The 23,988-nt window shown below is 61.1% G+C and overlaps 3 protein-coding genes across 14 annotated transcripts in view; all 3 read left to right on the top strand.

Annotated features, from left to right (window-relative positions):
- The first annotated feature begins 994 nt into the window (after positions 1-994).
- SLC25A14 (solute carrier family 25 member 14) lies at positions 995-8,859 on the top strand. 10 transcript variants are annotated; one of them, XR_009819672.1, is made up of 11 exons: positions 995-1,123; positions 1,226-1,299; positions 1,864-1,958; positions 3,519-3,562; positions 3,695-3,864; positions 4,101-4,186; positions 4,774-4,869; positions 5,785-5,909; positions 6,905-7,040; positions 7,403-7,483; positions 8,111-8,859. XR_009819672.1 is itself a non-coding variant. In XM_062006793.1 (10 exons), exons 1-10 carry the CDS (start codon positions 1,060-1,062, stop codon positions 8,150-8,152), a joined length of 843 nt encoding a protein of 280 aa, XP_061862777.1. In that variant the 5' UTR covers positions 995-1,059; the 3' UTR covers positions 8,153-8,859. The 10 variants fall into 10 exon arrangements, 2 of the variants coding, with proteins under 2 accessions (XP_061862777.1, XP_061862776.1); XR_009819666.1 differs by having other exon boundaries at positions 1,226-1,373; XR_009819673.1 differs by lacking the exons at positions 7,403-7,483; positions 8,111-8,859 and adding an exon at positions 6,065-6,342 and having other exon boundaries at positions 1,226-1,373; positions 6,430-6,997.
- A 4,010-nt stretch (positions 8,860-12,869) lies between these two features.
- On the top strand, positions 12,870-14,890 carry GPR119 (G protein-coupled receptor 119). Its single transcript, XM_062006859.1, has one exon. The coding sequence runs from the start codon at positions 12,870-12,872 to the stop codon at positions 13,872-13,874; it is 1,005 nt and encodes a 334-aa protein (XP_061862843.1). The 3' UTR covers positions 13,875-14,890.
- Positions 14,891-17,444: 2,554 nt separating this feature from the next.
- The window catches only part of ENOX2 (ecto-NOX disulfide-thiol exchanger 2), a 42,530-nt gene continuing 35,986 nt past the window's right edge, over positions 17,445-23,988 (top strand). For 2 of the 3 annotated variants that reach the window (XM_062006493.1, XM_062006495.1), the window contains exon 1: positions 17,445-17,533. The gene's annotated coding sequence lies outside the window, so the exon portion shown is untranslated. Of the gene's footprint in view, positions 17,534-17,678; positions 17,716-23,988 lie in introns of those variants that run through there. The other variant, XM_062006494.1, reaches the window with a different exon arrangement.

Here is a 23,988-nt window from a genome sequence, read left to right as displayed (position 1 = left end):
GCTGGGGGCTGAAGGCACCAGGCAGCCCTGGGAGCAGCGTGTCTGCCTCGGGAGGGGGAAGGCACATGTTTCTCTCATGCTGTTTTGGGGCTGATGTGACTTGCAAACCTCAGCTGAGGGGGTTGGGAACTGAGGTGTGGTGTGGCAGAGGGATGGGTTTGAGACGCAGGGGTCAAGAAGAGTGTGGGCAGCAGGGCCAGGGAGCTTCTGCTCCCCCTCTGCTCTGCCACAGCTGCTGAGGCCTCAGCTGGAGTCCTGTTCCCAGTTGTGGGCTCCCCAGCTGCAGAGGGACAGGGAACTGCTGCAGAGAGGCCAGTGCAGGGCCACCCAGATGCTCAGGGGACTGGAGCATCTTCCTTGTGAGGAAAGGCTGTGGGCCCTGGGGCTGTTCAGGCTGGAGGAGATGGAGAGGGGACCTCAGCAGTGTTGATCAATCTCTAAAGGGCAGGTGGTGAGAGGATGGGGCCAGTGTTTGTTCCGTGGGGACCAGTGGCAGGACCAGGAGTAAGGGACAAGCTGGGACACAAAAAGTGCCACTTAAACGCCAGGAGCAAGTCCTTTGGTGCTGAGGTGAGGGAGCCCTGGCCCAGGCTGCCCAGGGAGCGTGTGGAGGCTCCTTCTCAGGAGGTTCCCAACCCCCCCTGGACACGTTCCTGTGCCCCTGAGCCAGGGGCAGCTGCTGGAGCAGGGGCTGGGGCTGGAGCAGCTCCGCAGGGCCCTTCCCACCGCGCCATGCCGGGGCTGTGATACATTGCTGTGAGCGGCACCCGCCGCCGGGCTCGTTGCGCTGCGCGGTGCCCGTGCGGCAGCGGCGGGGCTTTCACCGGCGGCAGCCGGGAGCGGGCGGCGGAGGCGGCGCCGGGGCGGGATGCGCCGGGGCGGGCTGTGCGGGCCGTGTGCCCGTGCCATGGCCCGCGGGGGCCGCTGGGGGGCGCCCCCGCCCCGCCCCGCCCCGCCCGCCGCGCGCTTCCGTTTCCCGGTCGGCGCGCGGCGCGTGCGGGTCCCGTCGGCCCCGGCCCCGTCGGTCCCGGCCCCGGCCCCGGCCGCGCCCGCCATGCCATGTCCGCGCTCAGCTGGAAACCCTTCGTCTACGGCGGGCTCGCCTCCATCGTGGCCGAGTTCGGTGAGGCGGCGGGCGCGGGTCCCGGCGCGGGCGGGGCGGTGCCGGGGCGGTGCCGGTGCGGTGCCGGTGCGGGCGGGGCGCTGACCGCCGCTGTCCCCGCAGGCACCTTCCCGGTGGATCTCACCAAGACGCGGCTGCAGGTGCAGGGCCAGAGCGCCGACGCGCGCTTCCGCGAGGTGCGGTACCGCGGCATGTTCCACGCGCTGTTCCGCATCTGCCGCGAGGAGGGCGGCCGGGCCCTGTACTCGGGGTGAGCAGCGGCGGGACGGCACCTGGCACCCCGCACCCCCTGCTCCCGCCGGCCCTGGGTGTCCGGGGGGCGGTGCGGGATGGGGGGTGCCCCGGGGGTCGGTGCGGGGATGGGGGAAGTCCCGGGGGGATGTCCCGGGGGGCGGTGCGGGGCGTGGGGGTGTCCTAGCGGGCGCTATGGGGGTGGAGGAATGTCCCGGGGGGCGGTGCGGGATGGGGGGATGTCCTGGGGGGCGGTGCGGGGCTGAGGGATGTCCCGGGGGTCGGTGCGGGGGTGTCTCGGGGAGCGGTGCGGGGGTGTCCCGGGGGGCGGTGCGGGGCTGAGGGATGTCCCGGGGGTCGGTGCGGGGGTGTCCCGGGGGGCGGTGCGGGGCTGAGGGATGTCCCGGGGGTCGGTGCGGGGATGTCCCGGGGGGCGGTGCGGGGCTGAGGGGGGTGTCCCGGGGGCGGTGCGGGGGCCGGGCTGAGCCCTGCCGCCGGTTCCCCCGCAGGATCGCCCCGGCGCTGCTGCGACAGGCGTCCTACGGCACCATAAAGATCGGCATTTACCAGAGCCTGAAGCGGCTGTTCGTGGATCGGATGGAAGGTCGGTGCCGGGGCGGTGCCAGGCCGCTGCTCCCCACGCTCTGCCCTTGCTCCTTCCCTCCTCTGCCCGGCCCAGCTCCCGATTCCCACAGCAACGGGGTTGCTCTGGCTCTGAGCTGTGCTCATGTTGGCATGGTGATGGGGTTCAGCACCCGTGTGAGCCTCGCTGTGCCTGGCCCTGCCGGTGCCGCCTTTCCCACCCATCATGTGTGTTTGGTAACAACAGAGACAAAAAGCAGATGAGGTTGCCTCAGCTCACCCCCATCTCTGGTCAGTCTCAGCTGCAGAAGGACAGGGAGCTGCTGGAGAGAGTTCAGCACAGGGCCACAGAGGTGATGGAGTGGAGCCTCTGCCTTGTGCTGAAAGGCTGAGGGAGCTGGGGCTCTGCAGCTTGGAGAAGAGGAGCCTGAGGGGTGAGCTCAGGAATGGTTCCAGATGCATCAAGGGTGGGTGTGAGGAGGCTGGAGCCAGGCTGTGCTCAGGGATGGCCAGTGACAGGACAAGGGGCAACAAGCTGGAACTGAAGAGCTTCCAAAGAGACACAAGGACAAAGTTGTTCCCTGTTGAGGTGAGGGAGCACTGGCAGGGGCTGCCCAGATGGGCTGTGGAGGCTCCTTCTCTGGAGACATTCCAACCCAGCTGGAGGAGTTCCTGTGTGCCCTGATCTAGGTGATGCTGCTCTGGCAGGGGAGTTGCACTGGGTGAGCTTTCCAGGTCCCTTCCAGCCCTTGAGACTCTGTGACTCTGTCCCATGTGTAGATCAGATGCACTGTGTGGGGTGGCAGCCTCAGGAACGGGTCTCTCCTGTCTCCCTGCTGGTGCTCCTCATGCCTTGGTGCAGTGCAGTGGGACAGGAGTTGTGCTGCCTGTTGTGCCTCTGGGCTCAGGCTCCAGCTGCAGGGATGGGCTGTGGGCAGCACTGAGGGCCTCACAGCTCCTGCCCACAGGGACAGCAGTGAGTCTGGTCTGGGCTCACTGCAGGAGCACCTGGAGCTGCACAGTGGCTTGAAATCCCAGTGAATGTGCTAACACCATCCCCAGCCAGGAGGGTGAGGCAGAGGGATGTCAACAGGAGAGCAAGGGGACCAGGGCCTGCAGCAGCTCCAGCTCCTGCCCAGGGCTGCTCTCCCTGCAGCCAGCCCTCTTCCTGCTATGGTTGCAGCCAGCCCTGTCCCTGCCCTGCTCTGTCCCTGTGCCCTGCTCTGTCCCTGTGCCCTGCTCTGCCAGGCCTGTCCCTGCCCTGCTGTGCCCTGCTCAGCCATCCTTGTCCCTGTGCCCTGCTCTGTCCCTGCCCTGCTCTGCCAGGCCTGTCCCTGTCCTGCTGTGTCCTGCAGCCATCCTTGTCCCTGTGCCCTGCTCTGTCCCTGTGCCCTGCTCTGCCCCTGCCCTGCTCTGCCAGGCCTATCTCTGCCCTGCTGTGTCCTGCAGCCATCCTTGTCCCTGCCCTGCTGTGTCCTGCAGCCAGCCCTGTCCCTGCCCTGCTCTGTGCCCAGCTCCCTTCTTGCTGCTGCTGCTGTTTCCAGCTGCAGGTACCGTGTTCTGAATGTTTGTCTCCCTACAGGCCTGGGGCAGCCAGTGGCCTGGTCTCCTCTGGGAGCTGCTGTGGTCAGTACCAGCCAAGGGCTGTGCCTTTGCCCACTGTAACCATCACCCTAACCCTGGGCCTGGGAGCCCTCCCCCCAGCACTAATCCCACCTAACTCCCTCTGCCTGAGCTGCCTCTGCTCTGTCTCCTGAGGTGGCCACGTGGCTACCTGGGGCTCCAGATCCGAGGAGCATTGGGTTGTCCTTCTCCGACTCCCTCTGTCTTGGCCTCGTCTCCATCATGGGAAATGGATCACTGGCCACTGAGATCTCAGCTCGTTGCTGCTCGTTTTCATGGGTCACTGCCTTCTCCTTGCCTACTCGGTCAGGCCTGTTACAAGAAGCCTTTTCTCTGGGGGAGTGTGTTGCTGAGTGATTCAGCTGCTGCTTTCTGCCTCTGGTGGGGTGGGGACAGGGCTGCATAATTTGGGGGTGGCCCTGAGCCTCTGCCCCTCCAGCTGCACCACAGGGCTGGTGAGTGGAGCTCAATGCTCATCCAGTCCAATCTGTGCACTTCTCCTTTAGACCTCTAGGGCCTGACTTTCTCCTCTTGATTGCAGACGAGACGTTGCTCATCAACGTGATCTGTGGGGTGGTGTCGGGCGTGATCTCCTCGGCCATTGCCAACCCCACAGATGTGCTGAAGGTAAGAGGTGCAGCTGGGCTGAGCTGCTGCTGCCATCACTTCTGCTCCTTTGGGGTTTTTCTGAATGGGGACCAGAGCCCAGAGCAACAAACAGGCTTTTACAAACAGAGCTTTTAAGGATCGTGCCAGCTGTGATGCCAGGGCTGAGGCTATGGCACCTCAGCTGGGCAGGGAGAGTGGGCAGCTACTGATGAGAGCCTCTCCCTGCCTTGCCCAGGGCTGCTGTGCCGTGCTGGCATGGCCACAGCGTCCCAGCCAGCAGGTCCCCTCTGTGCCCTGCTGCTGGGCTCCTGGCAGTGCTGCTGTGAGCAGAGGAAGCCTAGGGAGCCTTCCCACGCCTTTCCTCACGTAGATCGACCTTCTCAGCGCTCTTTCAGAGTGGGAGGGCCTCACCCCTCACTGCTCTGGCTTTTGCAGAGGGTTCCCAGCCCGGCTTGTGCCCACTTCTCGCTGCCAGCGCCTGCTGCGTGCTGGGGAGGGCACGGGGGTGCCTGTGTGGAGGTGCCCTGTTGTCCTTCCTGCCAGGAGGTCCCTGAGTGGGTGTCTCTGCCCTCTGAGGTCCCCACTGACTCTCCCTTTTCTTTCAGATTCGAATGCAAGCCCAAGGCAGTTTATTCCAGGGTGGCATGATTGGCAGCTTCATCGACATCTACCAGCAGGAGGGGACCCGGGGGCTCTGGAGGGTGAGCTGGAACCCTCCCACCAGTGGCAGAACGAACAGCTTCCTCAGCTCCTGGCGCAGCTCTTGAAACGAGCTTGTGCTCCCGGATACCAGCCAGAGTCTGAGGGGGCTGGGTCTGGGCTATGGCACGGCAGTGGAGAGAGGAAACATCCTCCAACCTTCTGCCTTTACTGAAGGACACGCTGGATTTGGTTACCTGCTTCACCCCAGGGGTCACAGGCACTCACACCTCTGTGAGGAGGAAAGGCTGTGGGACCTGGGGCTGTTCAGCCAAGGGGGAACCTTATCAGCACTTACAAGCCCCTAAAGGGTGGATGTCAGGAGGATGGAGCCAGTGTCTGTTCTGTGGTGGCCAGTGGCAGGACAAGGAGTAAGGGACACAAAAAAGTGCCACTTAAACACCAGGAGAAATTCCTTTGGTGCTGAGGTGAGGGAGCCCTGGCCCAGGCTGCCCAGGGAGGGTGTGGAGGCTCCTTCTCAGGAGGTTCCCAACCACCCCTGGACACGTTGCTGTGCCCCCTGAGCCAGGGGAAGCTGCTGGAGCGGGGGCTGGGGCTGCAGCAGCTCTGCAGGGCACTTCCAGCCCCCAGCATGCATGCTGGGGCTCTGTGAGCTCACCATGCTCAGTCTGTGCATCTTGGAGGCAGTGGAGGTTGATGCTGTGCAATGGGGGAGGAGGATGAGTGGATTGTAGCCCAATCCCTACATGCTGGTGGCTGGGAGGAGAGAAGCAGCCTGTGTTGAATCCAGCTGGAGTAACTTGGGAGACAGTGAGCCATTGGCTGCAAGATGGGGCAAGGTGGATGCCAGGAGGATTGTGAGCAAGAGGCCGTGGGAGGGAGCCAGGGGAGCTGTGGTGCTGGCTGCAGTGCCCAGGCAGCACTCTGCCCCTGTGACCGAGGTCTGTGCTCTGCAGGGGGTTGTCCCAACGGCTCAAAGAGCTGCCATCGTGGTGGGGGTGGAACTGCCCGTCTACGACATCACCAAGAAGCACTTAATAGTGTCAGGCCTGATGGGGGACACCATCTTTGCCCATTTTGTGTGAGTATTTGCTGTGGCTGCCGGGCTCTCCGGGCTCGGCAGGGCCTGAGGTGGGATTTGGGGTTCGCTCTGGAGCTGCACAGAAGGGGAAGGTGGCTGTGAGGGCCCTGCTCTGCCCTCTGGAGCAGCTCAGGATGACCAATGAGTATCCCCAGGGAGAGCTCCCTGGAGCAGGAGCCTGGCAGGAATCCTTCAGCGGCAGCCTGATCCCAGCTGGCCGATGAGCAGAGATGCTGCTGCCTCGTGTCTGTGCTCTGCTCTGTCTGTGCCAGGCAGGACTTGCAGGCGTGTGGTGACCTGTCAGATGAAGGAGCTGCTCCAGCCCATGGTCTGTGCAGGCACTGTCAGCTTTGCAGCCCTTGTGAGATGAACAGAGTCTGTGAGATGAACAGAGACTTGCAAAGCTGTCAAGGCCCTCAGCAACCTGACTGAGGTCTGCAGTCGGCCTGCTCCGAGCAGGGGGTGGGGTAGAGACCTCTCCAAGTCCTTTTTCACCTACATTTTCCTGTTCTTCTGGCAGACACTTTAGCTGGAGGTGCTGCAGTGCTCCTGTTGGCTTTGCCTGCTGTGGGCTGAAGGTGACGAGCACTAGACCATACATGGAGGGAGGCGGCTAGCAGCTGCAGGCTCCCTGCTGCTCTGCTGCCTTTGGTCTGCCTCCCTCCTTCCCCACCCCAAAGAGGTGTGTGCTCTGGTGAGGAGGATGTGTGCTTCCAGGAGGCTGCCCTCAGGTCTGTGTCGCTTTGACAGCACCCTCAGAGCCTGGCTGCAGGATGTTCCCAAGGAGACCTCGGTCAGACAGCACTGAGCATTTCCCTTCCCCTGCCTCCGGGGTGCTGAGGTGCTCTGGCCCCTGCCCCTGGTTTTGGGCTGGGAGCAGGTCCTACAGCCTGCCATTCATTCAGTCCAGCAGAGGAGATTCTCAGGTGCTGATGTCAAGGGCTGCCTGAGGCCGTGCTCAGAGCTGTTGCTCTCCTGTTTTGCTGTGTCTGTAGCTCCAGCTTCACGTGTGGGCTGGCTGGGGCGCTGGCCTCCAACCCCGTGGACGTGGTGCGCACGCGGATGATGAACCAGCGGGCGATCGTGGGCAGCACCGAGCTCTACAAGGGCACCCTGGATGGGCTGGTGAAGGTGAGGAGTGGGGGCTGGAGGGCAGATCGCTCCCTCCAGGAGCCCAGATGGGTCCCAGCACCACACACACCACCGATGGGAGCGCTGAGGTCCCACAGCCACCCTGTGCTTGTCGGCATTTCAACTGGGACAGGGCCTGGAGTCACTTTCCAGAGGTTGCCACCAGCTTGAGCATCTTCCCTAAGCCCTGTCAGGGCTGGTGGGGTTCGTACCCCGTGTGTGACTCGTGTGTGGCTGTGTCTCTGCTGGCCTGTGCTCAGCAGCAGCTCTGAAGGGCCCATTGCATCACTCGTGGCGCTGGGGAGATGGGCAGAGCACGGACCTGGCCTGTCTCCTAACTGATCCCTCTTCTCTCCTCCCAGACCTGGAAGAGTGAAGGCTTCTTTGCACTCTATAAAGGTTTCTGGCCCAACTGGCTTCGTCTTGGTCCCTGGAACATCATTGTATCCTTCCATGTGCTGCTGGGAGGTCGTGGCCCTGGGCAGACAGGCTGGGCTGGAAAGGGAAGTGCAGAGCAGACACCTCGATGGGGCACCTCTTTGTCTTCCCTGCAGCAGCCCAAAGCACAGCCCCTCTCCTGCCTGGGCAGGTCTAAGCTGTGATGTGGCTGCTCCTGATTTGAGTGCCAAGGAATGCCTGTGGTTGTGAGTGCTGCCAGTGCCAGGCTGTCCTGGGGAGCTCTCAGGTGCTTGGCTTGAGATTCCCTTTGTCCTTTGCTCCTGGAGTTGCTGTGGTTCGTGGATTGGCCTCTGTTTGGTGAGGGAAGCCCAGGGGGGAGGTTCTGCCACTCTGAGGTGGGTGCTGCACCGGATCCTCGTGCTCCCTGCAGCTCTGTGCTTGCTGTACAGGAAGGAAGCCCCAGTCTGGGCTTACAGCCACCCCTCAGTGCTCCCAGCAGGCCTGGGCCAGTTTGCTTCTGGGTCAGTCTCGTCTCTCTCAGCGGCTCCCTCTCCCTCCTGCACAGCTCAGTTTGTGCTGCCTGGCAGAGGGGTGTCCCCACGCTGCTCCCTGCCAGGCCAGGACCCCACCAGCTTCCCGTCAGCCGCCACTTCCTTGACTCTCCCCTTCAGTTTTTTATCACGTACGAGCAGCTGAAGCGTCTCCCGTTCTGACGGCTGCCCCCGGTCCCCAGCGTCACCCCCGGGCCCTGCAGCGCAGCTCTGCTGCAGCCCCTTCCTTCCTCTTCATCTCACCACCCCCCTGTTTTGGTGTTTTGGTCCCTGTGGGGCTGGGCACTGCCCCTGACACCTGGGCCCTGGAGCCAGCTGGAGCGTGAGGAGTGGCCGGTGGGTGCTGTGGAGGAGCCCACCCAGGGCAGAGCTCACCCGAGGCAGAGCCCACCCAGGGCAGAGCTCACCCAGGGCAGAGCCCACCCAGGGCAGAGCTCACCTGAGGCAGAGCCCACCCAGGGCAGAGCTCACCCAGGGCAGAGCCCACCCAGGGCAGAGCTCACCTGAGGCAGAGCCCACCCAGGGCAGAGCTCACCCAGGGCAGAGCCCACCCAGGGCAGAGCTCACCTGAGGCAGAGCCCACCCAGGGCAGAGCTCCCCCAGGGCAGAGCTCACCTGAGGCAGAGCCCACCCCAGGCAGAGCCCACCCCAGGCAGAGCTCACCTGAGGCAGAGCCCACCCAGGGCAGAGCCCTCCTGAGGCAGGTGCTGGCAGCATGGCTGGGCCTGGAGCAGTATCTTCCGTGAAGATCTGTGTGTGGCAGAGGCCCTGGGGGCAGTGGGGGCTGTGCCCAGCTCAGGCCAGGCCAGGGCAGGTTTCTTGTGTTTTCTTTCAGAAGTGTAACCTCATTAAATTATTTATTGACCAGATGGCTGGAGCTGGTGTTGGTGCAGCTTTACTGCAGGTGTGCTCCAGAGCAGAAGGTGTCTGTGCCCTTGGAGAGGCTGGTGTTTCAGTAGGTGAAAGGATAAACACATACATAAAGCCATCTTTCGGGTTCAGTACAATAGAAAGATTTCTAAAACAAAGTTGTAGTGTTAGTTTCAGAAAGTCATGGTGTTGCACTCAGTTCAGCTTTGCAAAGCCTCTGTCTCTCAACCTTAGTGCCTAGCTTATGTTTGGTGATCTCCTCAGGAGGAGCCTGAGGGCAGACAGGAGCACTCTCTGCAGCTCCCTAACAGGAGGTTGTGATGAGCTGGGGGTCGAGCTCTGCTCCCCAGTAACAAGTGACAGAACAAGAGGAAACAGCCTCAAGTTGCCCCAGGGGAGGCTGAGGCTGGAGCTGAGGCAGAGCTGTTTCCCTGAGAGGGGTGTCAGCCCCTGTGCCAGGCTGCCCAGGGAGCTGGGGGAGTGCCCAGCCCTGGAGGGATCCCAAAGCCGTGGAGCTGAGGTGCTGAGGCCGTGGGTCAGTGCAGTGCTGGGCAGGGTGAGGGGAGGGCTGGGACTGCAGCAGCTTCAAGGGCTTTTCAAACCCAAATGATTCTGTGATCTGCTTCCATCATAGAGCTGAACTTGGGTGTCCCACAGCTTCCAAATGGTAGTTCCAACACTGCTGTCACGAAGCAGAACATTGAGCAAGATCCTGGTCATGCCCTTCTGTTTGTTGTTTTACACATGTGTGGCTCGAAAGGAAACAGCTCTGATGTTCCTACTCCCTCCCTACGAGGTGGCTTTACTGGGGGTGAAGATCCCTTGTGACACAGCAGCTCTTGGACTCTGGGGGTCTGTGAGCTGATGTTTCTCTCTGTCCTAACTGCACAAGGGACCTTCAGCCACTTGCAGCCCAGACAAACGAGAGCTGGTTGCTGTGGTTGCTGTAGCTGCCTCCTGCCAGCTGCAAGCCCTAAGGGAAGTGACTCCAAGCTCTTGGACTTGTACAGAGGTGTTGCTGCCAGGCCCCAGCTCAGGAGGCTGAGAGGGTCACTGAGAGGGTTAAACTGTATGTGGAAGCTGCCAGAAATGGACAACAGTGGATGAGAAGCAGAGAAGGTTCCTACACCTCACCTGGCTTTTTTTCTCTTGAGCAGGGTTTCTAAATATGACCCAGTAAAAAAGCAGGAGGTGGGTGAGGGCCGTGCTGCCTGAGGTGTGTTCTCACCACAGCCCTTTGGTTTCCATCAGCCTTGCTGTATCGTTGGTTCTGGGCTGTTTCTTCTGTGCAGCTCTGTGGGATGTTGCTGCTGCTGTTAATTTTTGAGCTGATGCTCTGGTGTGTGCAGTCACCATCCTGTTCTTCAGGCTGCTGAAAGCACGTGAGGTGCTGGCAAGAGGCCGTTTCCCCTCTTAATGCCCTGCAAAGCTCCCCCGGGTGGCTTTGGAGATGTTCCTTCTGCTTGCCTGGCCCCCGCCTCTGGGGATGGCCCTTCTCTGGCTGCCATGGATGTCACCACATGTCCCTCCCCTCTCTGTCAATAGTGCTGCAGGGAGGTGACAGCAGCGCTGCCGCCTGGGAGCAGCCTCACAGCCTTTCCTGGAGGTGATGGCAAAGCCCTTCATCCCCAAAGCTCCTCGCCTAGCAGCTGGCAGGGAGGAAAAGCTGAGTCACAGCATGTTTCTCAGGTGAGAGATGAGTGCATGGGGAGGTGTTTTGAAGACACAAATCCCAGATGGTGGTGTAGTGAGGGGCCAGTGCTGCTGGAGGCCTGGCGTGTCACCAGGAGCTTCGTGGCCTCCCAGTGTCCTTGCTGCCACCACTCCCTCAGTATCTGTGTGGCTCAGGTGCTCAAGCTCACGTCTCCCTGACCTTGCCTGGGCAGTGCCTGAGAGAGCAGCCCAGCAGCATGTGTGCCCCACTGTGTCCTGATCCAGATCCTGGTGCTGCCCCACAGTCCTGCCCTGAGACTTTCTCAGTGGCTGAAAAATGGCTTTGCAAGCACTGTGGAGACAGCGTGGGCAGGAGTGGCAGGGTCTGAGGCACGTGGGGTCAACACAGATCCCATCAAAAACATGGATCCCATCCATGGCAGAGTCAGGTTGGAGTCCTGTAGCCAGTGGAGTTCCACAGGGATGGGTTCTGGGGCCAGTCTGGTTCAATATCTTCATCAAGCACCTGGATGAGGGGACAGAGGGACCCTCAGTGAGTTCCCTGCTGGCACCAAACTGGGAGCACTGGCTGATTCCCCAGAGGCTGTGCTGCCAGGCAGTGAGAGATGGACAGGCTGCGAGTTGGGCAGAGAGGAACCTGATGAGGTTCAACAAGGACAAGGGCAGAGTCCTGCAGCTGGGAAGGAACAACCCCCTGCACCAGGCCAGGCTGGGGGTGACCTGCTGGAGAGCAGCTCCAGGAGACAGACCTGGGAGTGCTGGCTGGTAATAAACTGCCCATGAGCAGCAACGTGGCCTCGTGGGCAAGAAGCCAATGGCAGCCTGGGGGCATCCAGCAGAGTGTGGGCAGCAGGGCCAGGGAGCTTCTGCTCTGCCACATGTGCTGAGGCCTCAGCTGGAGTCCTGTGCCCAGTTGTGGGCTCCCCAGCTGCAGAGGGACAGGGAACTGCTGCAGAGAGGCCAGTGCAGGGCCACCCAGATGCTCAGGGGACTGGAGCATCTTCCTTGTGAGGACAGGCTGCGGGCCCTGGGGCTGTTCAGGCTGGAGGAGACTGAGGGGGGAGCTCATTCATAGCTCCAAATCTCTCACTGGTGGTTGTCAGGAGCTTGGGGCAGCACTTTCTTTCTGTTGTCTCCAGTGCCAGGACAAGGGGTGATGGGATGAAGCTGGAACACAAACAGTTCCATTGAGACACAAGGGAAAACTGTTTGAGTGAGGGAGCCCTGGCCCAGGCTGCCCAGGGAGGGTGTGGAGGCTCCTGCTCTGCAGGGCTTCAAGACCCACCTGGCCACGTTCCTGGGTGACCTGATCTAGGTGGGAGCTCCTTTGGCAGCTCTGAAGGTCCCTTCCAGCCCCCACCATGCTGTGATTCTGTGAAAGACAGACTCTGGCTGGGATTTTTGCTGTGCAGCCACAGAAAGTTCTGGGTGGTTTCACTCTGGTGTGGAGGGGGCACTCAGGCACCCTGGAAATCAGTCAAAGGAAAGTAGAAATATGTTCAAGCAGAAATGTAGTAAATATAAAAGTGGGAATACAGCAGAAATTGTACAGGTGGCAATGAAGCAGAGCCAAGGCAAAATAGGGCCTGTAGACATCCACTAACATACATATCATCTCTTTGGAGGGGCTTGCTTTGGGCAGTAGCCAGTTACTTTTGGATCCTTGAGTGGGCAGAGGCCGCTGGCTCCTGCAATGGCCGTTAATGACTTCGGCTTTGCTCATGGCAAGTGGTCATGGCACTGCTCTGTGGTCATGGCATCTCCTGGCCTGAGCCTCCCGCCTGTGCCTGCCCAGGGCACCTGAGCACCAGGCTGGCAGATCTCTGCCTGTCAGCAGACGTCTCTCCTCAGTGCTGTTCCCAGTTCTAACCAAACTGCTGCTCCCAGGGGAGCTGCCCCATTCCCTCGGTCCCTGCGGGTAGGGGGTGCCCGGGCCTGGCCGAGGCCATGCAGGAGTCCCAGCACCGTGGGGCTGGGCCTTGGGGTGCTCTTTGCTTGTTCCCTGTCCCCAGCCCCGCGTCGAAGCAGGTGCTGGCTCTGCCAGCCTCCCTGGGCTCATCCACCGCCCCGGCTGCCACGGTGGCAGCTTCCTGCCTGGGCGCTCCCTGCTCACCCCCTGCTCCAGGGTTGTCTGGAAACGTGGCCGGAGGGGAGGGACCTGTGGGCACGGCGGGTGCTGGAGCACACAGCCCTTCTGGCAGGCAGCTGCTGGGCAGAGTTCCGCTCCCCAGCTGGGAGCTCCTGGGCTGGAGCTGCCGAACAGCCCCTGGGGAGGATGCCCTAGAACTGTGCTGGGGACGCTGTGTCCTCAGGCTGCGCCCCGGAGGGGACGGCCATGGCCAGCTCAGCCCTGGGAACCATCCTGGCCGTGCTGGCCTCGCTCATCATCGCTGCCAACACGCTGATGGCCGTCGCTCTGCTTCGCCTCATCCAGAAGAGTGGCTCCAAGGGGCTGTATTTCGTCCTTAACCTCGCCGTTGCGGACGCCATGGTCGGCTTCACCGCCACGGGGGTCGCCATCGATGAGTTTTCCCAGTCTTCTTACCCTACCCAGATCTTCTGCGTCCTAAGGATGGCTTTTGTCATCTCCTCATCAGCTGCCTCCATCCTCTCCCTGCTTCTGATCGCATGCGACAGGCACCTGGCCATCAGGAAGCCGTTCCACTACTTGCAGCTGGTGACGGGCCTGCGGGTGGGCCTGCGCCTGCTGGGGGTCTGGCTGGTGGCCGCCATCATCGGCTTCCTCCCCGTCCTCGCCCCGGCCTTCCAGAAGATATCCAGCTACAAGAAGTGCTCCTTCTTCGGGGTCTTCCACCCCACCTACATGCTCACCGTCTTCTGTGTCGGCTTCTTCCCAGCACTCTTCCTCTTCATTTACCTCTACTGCGACATGCTGAAGGTCGCCTCGGTGCACGCGCAGCACATCCAGGAGGTGCAGCAGGCGGGGCTGGCGGGGGGCTGCCCCCCGGCCCGCACCACCAGCGATATGAAGGCCATGCGCACCGTCGCCACGCTCATCGGCAGCTTCACCCTCACCTGGCTGCCCTTCTTCCTGGCCAGCATCGTGCTGACCGTCTGCTCCGAGTGCTTCCCCTACAAAGTCATCGAGAGCTACCTCTGGCTGCTGGGACTCAGCAACTCCCTCCTGAACCCCCTGCTGTACTCCTACCGGCAGAAGGACGTGCGGCTGCAGCTCTCCCAGCTGGCAGCAGGGCTGAAGAGGAGAGTCCTCGTCCGCCTGAGGAACGGCCGCCGGCTCCCTGGCAGAGACACCAAGGCTCTCCCTGGCAGAGACACCAAGGCTCTCCCCACCGTGTCCTGCCCGCGGCTCCAGGACTGACACGGTAAGGAGCGGCTGGCGCCGGCTTCCCACATCATCTCCTGCGTTGTGACCGGGAACTTGGGGCCTGCCGGCTGCGGAGGAGATCCCAGGCAAGGAGGGACTGATCTGCATGGCCAAACTCCAGCCTGCCCACAGCCCCACAGCCCCTCAGCCTCACAACCCCTCAGCCTCACAGCCTCATTGCCCCACAACCCCTCAGCCTCACAGCCCCACAACCCTACAGCCTCACAACCCCTCAGCCTCAGAGCCTCACGGCCCCACAACCCCACAGCCCTACAACCCCACAGCCCATCAGCCCCACAGCCTCACAGCCCCACAACCCCTCAGCCTCAGAGCCTCACGGCCCCACAACCCCTCAGCCCCACAGCCCCACAACCCCTCAGCCTCACAGCCCTACAACCCCACAGCCTTACAGCCCATCAGCCCCACAGCCCTACAACCCCACAGCCTCACAGCCCTACAACCCCACAGCCCCTCAGCCCCACAGCCCCACAGCCTCACAACCCCTCAGCCTCACAGCCTCATTGCCCCACAACCGCTCAGCCTCACAGCCCCACAACCCTACAACCCCACAGCCCCTCAGCCTCACAGCCCCACAGCCTCACAGCCCTACAACCCCACAGCCCCTCAGCCTCACAGCCCCACAACCCAGCCCGTTTCCACCAGCCCAAGCACCTCAGACCCAGCTGGGCGGCACCCATTAGGTTTTCCTTGAAGAGCCTCAACAAGAGCAGCCTTGTGTTTCCTGGGCCCAAGCCCTCAGCACTCGCTCTGCAGACTGAGATCCTTCCCCTGCCCATGCCTGGGGTGCACCAGCCCTTCCCCCTGCCCGGGCTGGCTCCCTGTGCCAGGGGGCCCGGTTGCCTGGGGCAGGACTGCTCACACAGTGCCAGCTCTGTCACCTTTGGCTCCTGGCCCAGGCGAGGCAGGAGCTGTGTGCCATCTCTTCAATCCACCCTGGACCACAAGAGCTGCTGTTTGTTGCCCTTCCTAAACCCAGCTGATGATCCTACAACTGCAGCCTGGGCCATCCCCCGACCCGTCCCCTGCTGCAGTCAGACCTGCAACCGGAGAGGCAATGGGGTCTGCTCCACATGCCCACCCGAGGCAGGGGTGAGGGCTTTGGGTCTGGGCTCTGCCATGAGGATGATGACCGTGGGGATGCAGGGAGGGCTCCCTGTGCAGGGTGCTGCAGCCTGGCAGCGCTGCAGGGCAGCACGGGCTGTGCCGTCGCTGTTTGGCCAGGGCTGTAAACTCAGTTAATGAGTAACTGCCTGAACACAGAGCCGTGGCAAAGGAGCAGCAACACCCCGTGCAGTGGGCTGCCCTGTGCCCCTGGGCTGGATGTGGGGCTGCCCAGGACCCTGGACACTGCCATCCCACAAGAGCACTGCTGCACGCCGTGACCAGGCTGCTGACCCCAACAGAGGCTGTGATGGTGTTTCATTGCTACTCATAAAATCACGTCTATTTAATCCATGTGGCAAGAAAATTACCCTTAAAAGAGATTTCTTAGCTAAGAATGTACCCTGATCTGAAAATGCAGGTGCTGTGCATAAAGCAGCAGCTGTTTCTGCCTCTGTTGTTTGCCCCACTGGGAGACATGAAGGCTCAAGGCCATGTCCAGTCTGCAGCCAGAACCTGCCTTGGTCCCGAGGCCTTCCCTGTCCTAGACAAAGAGGCAAAAATCAAAGTGCCTCTAAAAACCCCCAAACCTATGGGCCCTCTGTGGCATTCACCTCTACCTGGGAAAGGCCCGAGACTGAATATCAGGCAGCAGATGCTGTTCCTGGCTGTACAACATGTGACCAGCCCAAGGGAAGGCTCTGCAGAGCAGTCCCAGCTCTGTGGGCGCCTCGTGAGTGGCTCTGTGGGTGGCTGCAGGCTGATTCAGTCCTGGGGATCAACACATCCTCTGTCTGTGTGTAATGCATTTGCTGCCTGTTCTCACTGAGCCCGAGCTCCACCGGCTGTTGCTTTGCAAAGCTGCCCTGTCCTCGCTGAGCCTCTGGCACTGCCACAGCCATCCCCTGCCTCCCTCAGCCATCCCCTGCCCTCCTCAGCACAGCCATCCCCTGCCTTCCTCAGCACAGCCATCCCCTGCCTCCCTCAGCCATCCTCTGCCCTCCTCAGCACAGCCGTCCCCTGCCTCCCTCAGCAGTCCCCTGCCTCCCTCAGCACAGCTATCCCCTGCCCTCCTCAGCACAGCCGTCCCCTGCCTCCCTCAGCAGTCCCCTGCCTCCCTCAGCACAGCCATCCCCTGCCTCCCTCAGCACAGCCATCCTCTGCCCTCCTCAGCACAGCCGTCTCCTGCCTCCCTCAGCAGTCCCCTGCCTCCTTCAGCACAGCCATCCCCTGCCTTCCTCAGCACAGCCGTCCCCTGCCCTCCTCAGCACAGCCATCCCCTGCCTCCTTCAGCACAGCCATCCCCTGCCTTCCTCAGCACAGCCGTCCCCTGCCCTCCTCAGCACAGCCATCCCCTGCCCTCCTCAGCACAGCCATCCCCTGCCTCCCTCAGCACAGCCATCCCCTGCTTCCCTCAGCCATCCCCTCCTCCCTCAGCACAGCCATCCCCTGCCTCCCTCAGCCATTCCCTGCCTCCCTCAGCACTCTCCTGCCTTCATTCAGTAGAGCCACCCCCTGCCTCCCTGAGCACGACTCCTGCAGCCACACACGTGAACCGAGGGAGATGCTTTGCACATGGGCCTCTTGCTGCTGCCCCAGCTTGTCGACTGCTGCCTCTGCTGCCATGGTGGGCACGGCATGGGGCCAGCCCTCAGGGAGCATTTGTGCCTGGGCACAGGAGCAGTTTGAGCAACGGGAGCAGGAGCCCTGGGCAGGCCTGTGGTGATGCTGGCAGCGCACTAGGGAGCGTGGAGTCACAGCATGGTGGGGTGGGAAGGGCCCTGCAGAGCTGCTGCAGCCCCAGCCCCTGCTCCAGCAGCTTCCCCTGGCTCAGGGGGCACAGGAACATGTCCAGGGGGGGTTGGGAACTTCTCGAGATGGGCCTGGGCCAGGGCTCCCTCCCCTCAGCACCAAAGCACTTGCTCCTGATGTTTCAGTGGCACTTTTTGTGTCCCAGCTCGCGCCCGTTACCCTTCCCCACGAGGGGACGAGGGCTCAGGCTGTGTCTGTGGTGCAGCACATGCACAGGGCAGCGGCCCGGTGGGACACGGGACGTGTTGTGCGGGGACACGGCCCAGTCGGCAGCAGCAGCTCCTGCAGCGAGGGGCCACCTGGGGCTCAGACGCCGGCAAACGCCCGCAGCTGCTGCCGGGGCCGCACGGACCAGCCGCCGCTCCCGGCCCGGACAGTCCCTGCCCCGGCCCCGCGGCGGCTGCGGGGCACCCAGCACCCACGGCCCCGGCGCTCGCGGGGAGCGGGACACGCGGCCGAGGACGGAGCGCGAGAGGCAGCGAGCACTGAACGAGCCGCGGTCCCGCCGTGCCGCTCCCTCACCCGGGCGGCGCGGGCCGGCGCGGGGCGGCGCGGGCCCCACCGCGCTCTGCGGGGCCGTCCCGGCGTGCTGTGCGCGCCGCGCCACGCCCCCTCGGCCGGGCGGCAGCCAATGGGCGGCGGCGGCGGGGCCCGCGCGGGGCGGGGCCGGTAAACGCTACGGGGCTGCGGCTGCGGCAGCGCCAGGCCAGGCCCGGGCGGTGAGGGAACGAGCGAGCGCGGGGCTGGGGCGGTGAGGGAACGAGCGAGCGCGGGGCTGGGGCGGTGAGGGAATGAGCGAGAGAGCGAGCGCGGGGCCGGGCCCGAGCCCGAGCGGTGAGGGAAGGAGCGAGCGAGCGCGGGCCCAGGCGGTGAGGGAACGAGCGAGCGCGGGGCTGGGGCGGTGAGGGGATGAGCGAGCGAGCGAGCGCGGGCCCGGGCCCGAGCGGTGAGGGAAGGAGCGAGCGAGCGCGGGGCCGGGTGGTGAGGGAACGAGCGAGCGAGCGCGGGCCCGAGCGGTGAGGGAAGGAGCGAGCGAGCGCGGGCCCGGGCGGTGAGGGAAGGAGCGAGCGAGCGCGGGCCCGGGCGGTGAGGGAAGGAGCGAGCGAGCGCGGGCCCGGGCGGTGAGGGAACGAGCGAGCGAGCGCGGGGCCGGGCGGTGAGGGAAGGAGCGAGCGAGCGCGGGCCCGGGCGGTGAGGGAACGAGCGAGCGAGCGCGGGCCCGGGCGGTGGGTGAGAGAGCGCGGGGCCGGGTCCTTGGCGGTGAGCGCGGATGGCGGCTTGGGGCCGGGCAGGGGCTGCCCGCCGGGGCAGGCTGCAGTTGGGGCCCGGAGCGCCTCAGCGTGCAGGCTCGGGGCGCGCCCCGCTCCACGCGTCCTCCCGCCGGCTGCCCCGGCTGTGTAACGCGGGGGAGGGGGGGCAGCGGGTGCCGTCCCCCGCCCGAGGGTCTCTCGGGCCGCAGCGGCGGGTCGGCGTGTGGGTGGGCGGCCGCGGGGCTCACAGGGCCGGAGCAGCTTTCGTTGCTTGTTGGATGGGCGGCAGCAGCCTCTTCCCTGCGGGGTTTACATGGCGGGCGGGGTGTAGCTGGTCAGGTTCTCTCTCTGAACCCTGGGTGGGCCCTGCCGTGTGACTCGCTGCGGTGGATCGATTCCACCGCAGCCAGACCCTCCGGAGGGAGCACCGTAAGGTTTGGGCACTCTCACACTGGTGTAACCACATCTGCTGGGGAGCTGGAACTCTCCCACAAAGATCCTTTGACTGCCATTCATGTCTATGTGCATACACACATTAATTTGGTTTCACGTGGGTTATACTTAAGCTTCTTGATGTGTTTTTCACCGTTGTAATTATCCTGATCCTTTGGTTGATGAGGGCGAGAGCCAGCTGTTAGCAGCAAGCTATACTCAGAAAGTGGAAACATAGAAACACTTTTGTTCTTTCCTGCCACAGGTTTGCTACACAAAGGTGTTTGTTACACAAGTGTGTCAGTCCTTGGGTGGATTACTCACTAGTCCATCTGCTTTCTGCCTCCCCCGGGCTTCAGATGCAGAGCTGTAATAATTAGACACCACATTTTTCCAGCCTGCAGAACGCTGTGGCAACACAGGCGAGGAGTTTGCTCTCCAAACTCAACGTTGCTTCTTATTCCAGTCTCTTTCCCTCTCTGGAAAGTGACTGGTTGGCTTTTCTGATTCTTAGTGGTTTCTTTGAGGAACTTCTCAACATGTAATTAAAAAGCCCCCTGCGTTAAGCTGTTGAAAGCTGCCTGAGCCACTGCAAGGTCAAGTTTCCTAGTTTAAGGTCATGTTTTTGGTGTGGGTGACATGAGCTCGTGGAAGGAGTGAAGTTCGATCGCTGAGTAATTTCAAAGATAAGGTGTTGCTAGAGAGGCATTCTGTGTGCCTTCCAAATAGGGTGTGAGATTTCTCCCCTAATCCCTGATTTTTCTGCTGACATTCTTCTGGTGCCATCGTGTCTGGCCCCAAGAGGCACCTTCCCAGCGCCACCAGCTGCTCTGCTCCTGGCCAGGATGAAGCCCTTCAGGCCCCTGTGCTGGTGCTGCCCCTCTGTGAGGTTCTGCTCTGGGGAGCAGCACTTACCCCTCACTCCAGGGTTTTGCACCAGGATTTTCTGCTGCTCCTGATAACTGCCTCAGATAGACTTTGCTCTTCTCTTTTTGTTCCCTTGTTTTCCCCGCAGTAGCTCTGTGCACTTAGTCCTGTCTCCCTCTGCCTGGCAGGTTTGTTATCCTAGCCCTTCAAAAATGCATTTTTGTAAATGTGAGCTGTTGAGCCTGTGATGGTTTAGGTTCCAGCTGCCCACCAAGTCATTCTATCACTCCCCCCTCCTCAACTGGACAGGTGAGAGAGAAATATAAGGAGAGGTTTGAGTGGAGATAAGGACAAGGGGGATCACTCCTCAATCAGTGCCATGGGCAAAACAGACTGTTGTGGTTTAGGCCCATCAGGGAACAAAGACCACGATTAGCCTCTGCCGTTTGTCCCTCCTCAGGACGGGTGAACTCCACACCAGTCCTCCCTGCGAGTCCGTGGGGTAACTCACACGCATGGCAGCCCTGCACGGGCTGCTCCGATGCCCACTGACTCCAAAGGCTGCAGCTCGTCTCTGCCTCTCGTGTGGGGCTGCTCTGGGCCCGCAGGCTCTCCAGCACGGCCTGGGCCATGGCCCCTCCCCACACAGTCCCTCTCCCGTCCGGGCTCACTCACACGGAGCTGCTGGGAACTCTCGCTCCTGCCATGGATCTCCATAGGCTGCAGGGGCACAGCTGCATTCTCGCCACGGCTTGCAGAGGGGTCTCTGGTCTATTGCTTCTCCTTCCTTCCTCCTTCTCTGGCTGAAGGGTCCGCGTGGTCGCCTCCATCTCGTGTCACTCTTACACCTCCTGCCTCGCATTCCAAATTCCCGCCCCCTAAATAGTGCTGGCAGAGGCGCCAGATTGGCCCAGCCGGGCCGGAGGTGGGTGTGAACCCAGGAGCTGGGGGAGAGTCCGCAAACTCTACTGGGTCTTCACTGCAACCCGCTCCCCCTGTTACTAAGCCAAAAGCTGCTCCTTGCTAAACCAGAACATAGACTCATCTTGCAGAGAAAAGGGTTTGATTTATTAATGAACCATCAGAACAGGGAGATGAGAAATAAATCTGAATCTTAAAACCCCTTCCCTCTACCCAGGACTCTCCTTCCTTCCCCCCAGCAGCACAGGGGATGGGGGATGGATGGGGTCAGTTTATCACAGATGGACTTTGCTGCTGCTTCTCAGGAGGAGGTCTCCTCACACTCCCACTGCTGCACTGTGGGGTCCCTCCCACGAGAGACAGTCCCTCCCCAACTGCTCCAGCGTGGCTCCTTCCCGTGGGCTGCAGCTCATTTTGAATGGCTCCAGGCTGGAGCCTGCCCCAGCGTGGGTCAGCCACAGGAAAACAGTCCTTCAGGGCCCTCACAAGTCCTGACAGCAAACCTGCTCTGGCCTGGGCTCCTCTCTCCCCACAGGCTCCCAGGGCCTGCCAGGAGCTCACTCCAGGGTGAGCTTCCCACAGTCACAGCCTCCCTCAGGCATCCATCCGCTGTGGCGTGGGCTCCTCCATGGGCTGGCCGTGGCTCTCTGCTCCCCATGACCTCCATGGGCTGCAGGGGCACAGCTGCCTCACCATGGTCCTCACCACATATCACAGGGTTCTCTTTCTTCCAGGGTCTAAGCACCCTCCTCCCCTTCTTCTCTACCTACCTTGGTGTCTGCAGAGATGTTTTCACATCCTTGCTCCCTGTTGCTGCAGTTTAGCAACTGCCCAACAACTTCTTCCCCTTCTTAAATACATTAATCACAGAGGTGTTACCTCGGTCACTAACTGGCCAGGCCTGGGTCAGCTGTGGGTCCATCTTAGAACTGACTGGCATTAGCTCTGTCAGCTACAAGGGAAGCTCTTTGCAGATTCTTGTTTGAAGAACCCACCCCTGTAGCACCTCACTACCAAAACCACTACAGAGCCTTTGCTCTGCAGCAGCAGGATGGGCAGAGATGTGGCTCAGGCATGTCCCGTCTGAGCCTGGAGCTGCCTGGTCCTCACTGCAGGCCATGGGGGACGAACTGCTCACCACCTGTAAATCCCAGGGTTAGTGCAAAACACTTTCTGGATGTTGTGTCGAGGGAGAAGGTGCCCTGAGAACCCTCCGTAGACTGCTTAGTGATTTGGGGTGATGACTGGGCTGCTTGCCCACGGGGAAGCAAATGCACCTCAACATGTCTCTGTATGCACACAGTGGCACAGATATTTTGTCCTTTGTTTTGGGTTATGTGGGTAAGGAAGTGGCACAGCTCACACGTGATCAGATCATGTCTCTGTGGTTTTGCTGCTGTGTGCCCCAGTGGGCAAGAAGGCCAATGTTATCTAATGGTATTAGAAGGGCTGTGGGCAGGAGGTGGAGAGAGGTTCTGCTCTGTCCCCCATCAGAGACTACATCTGGAATAGTGTGTCCGGTTCTGGACCCCTCAGTTGCAGAAGAACAGGGAGCTGCTGGAGAGAGTTCAGCACAGGGCCACAGAGGTGATGGAGTGGAGCATCTGCCTTGTGCTGAAAGGCTGAGGGAGCTGGGGCTCTGCAGCTTGGAGGAGCCTGAGGGGTGAGCTCAGGAATGGTTCCAGATGCATCAAGGGTGGGTGTGAGGAGGCTGGAGCCAGGCTGTGCTCAGGGATGGCCCGTGACAGGACAAGGGGCAACAAGCTGGAACTGAAGAGCTTCCAAAGAGACACAAGGACAAAGTTGTTCCCTGTTGAGGTGAGGGAGCGCTGTCAGGGGCTGCCAAGATGGGCTGTGGAGGCTCCTTCTCTGGAGACATTCCAACCCAGCTGGATGAGTTCCTGTGTGCCCTGCTCTAGGTGGTGCTGCTCTGGCAGGGGGGTTGCACTGGGTGGGCTCTGCAGGTCCCTTCCAGCCTTTGAGACTCTGTGATTTCCTCAGCAGCACTGCAGACAGTGTTACTGAGCTGTGTTTTCAGGGGCACAGGAGAAAGGGACTCTTTGTGTGTCACTTTTCTTCCTTTTCTATTTTTTCATTGCCCTGCTACAATAATTAGCTTATCCAAAGTTAACATTTCTTTTGACTACAGACTTCCAGGGCTGAGGGAAGTGAGCAGTGTGCCCCTTGCCATCGAGGATGACCACAACTTAATCTTTCTGTGCAAAGGCAACTAATCCCAGGCATGCAAGCAGGGTTTATTTAACGGCGTGCCAGCGCTTAGGAGCAGTGATGGATGAAATCCCTTGCAAATTCAGCTGTACCTGCTGCTAATCGCTCCCCCAGCTGCTCGGGCTCCGTCCCCCCCAGCCTGGGATCCCTCTAGGGGTGTCAGTCACTGGGGACTGATGGGGACACGTGTGGCTGTCGTTTACCAGCTGCAGTGCCAACCTGTCCTCTCAATGCCCGGCTGGGGCAGTGCAGGGGCAGTTACTGTCACTAGCACCCAGGTTTCCTTTTGCAGCCGCAGTTCAGAGGCTCCTGGAACTGTGCTGAGCCTGAGAGCTCAGCCTTGGACTCCATCTCCTAACTAAACAAGCCAGGAGCAGCAGAACTGGCTGAAATACTGGGATATGATCAGCATCTTGCTATATTTCTCTTGCAGTACGCGGGTAAAGTATGTGCTCTGTGTGCTCTGTGTTTCTCTGGCAATGCCTCCTTAGTGCTACTGGCATGTAGGATGATACAGAGTTGACAGAAGTAACTCAAAAGCCTGCTGGTCTCCTCAGTGTGCTGAGCCAGCTCTGGACCAAACATGATCCTAAAGCTCTGACCGTGGCATGGGCTACAGTGGAAGAGAGTTTTGAACTGTGGAACTAGTCTCAGAGAGCGAATGCTTGGTATCCAAACATTGAATTGAAAGCCTCAGGATCTTCCCTCCTTTCCCTTCCTTGCTGCTGTCTGTGTGCTTTCCCCGTGGTTACTGCAGATGTGATGTGCTTGTTGCTGCAGAGCTTGAGGGAGTACTGTGTGGGTAGGGGACAGGTTGGATCCTGGTGGCCCCTTGGTTTCTAGGTTGCATTTCTAAACATGCAGGAGAAAAAAGGGGGCCCCTGTTCAGACTGGGCAATGCTAATTTCATATATTTGCCAATGTTGGCAAAAGGTAAATCTGTATTTATAGTAAAGCTGGTGTCAGCCCATTTCTTACGTTCCTCTTGATGCTGAGTAAGAGGGAGATTGGGTGAGCGGGCGCTTTCTACATGGGCTTCTTAAGTGTACTGTTAAAATACTTTTAGGGAGGTAAAAGTGACAGAGTATCTGTTTCTTGGGGTTTTTTTCTTCAGGTTATGGGGCAGGGGTTTGTGTCTCTACTCTTGTTAACTCGTTAGAGGTCAGGCAAAGCTCTGGGATGTGTGACAGGCAGCGGCACCAGGCTGCTGCCAACGTGCGGTTCCCCGGCCTGGCCACGCCTGGGCTGGCTCCTCTAAAGCAGCCCGAGGCTTGCAGGCAGAGCTCCTCTTGTTTGACTGAGGGCTAGCAAACTCTGCTGAGGAAGACTCTGCAAAAATCTTGAGGTGGAGCCCTGTTGGGCTGCTGGTTTCTCCTAAGCAGGATGGGGGCCTGGCACGGTGGAGCCGCGCTGTGTAGGGGGTTGTCAGCACGTTTGGCTCCTGGTGATAGGGTTTCCAGCTTTCCAGTTTCACC

The sequence above is a fragment of the Colius striatus genome, chromosome 13 (genome assembly GCF_028858725.1).
Source record: "Colius striatus isolate bColStr4 chromosome 13, bColStr4.1.hap1, whole genome shotgun sequence".
NCBI classification, from domain to species: Eukaryota; Metazoa; Chordata; class Aves; order Coliiformes; family Coliidae; genus Colius; species Colius striatus.
This window is presented reverse-complemented; position numbering and strand designations above follow the sequence as displayed.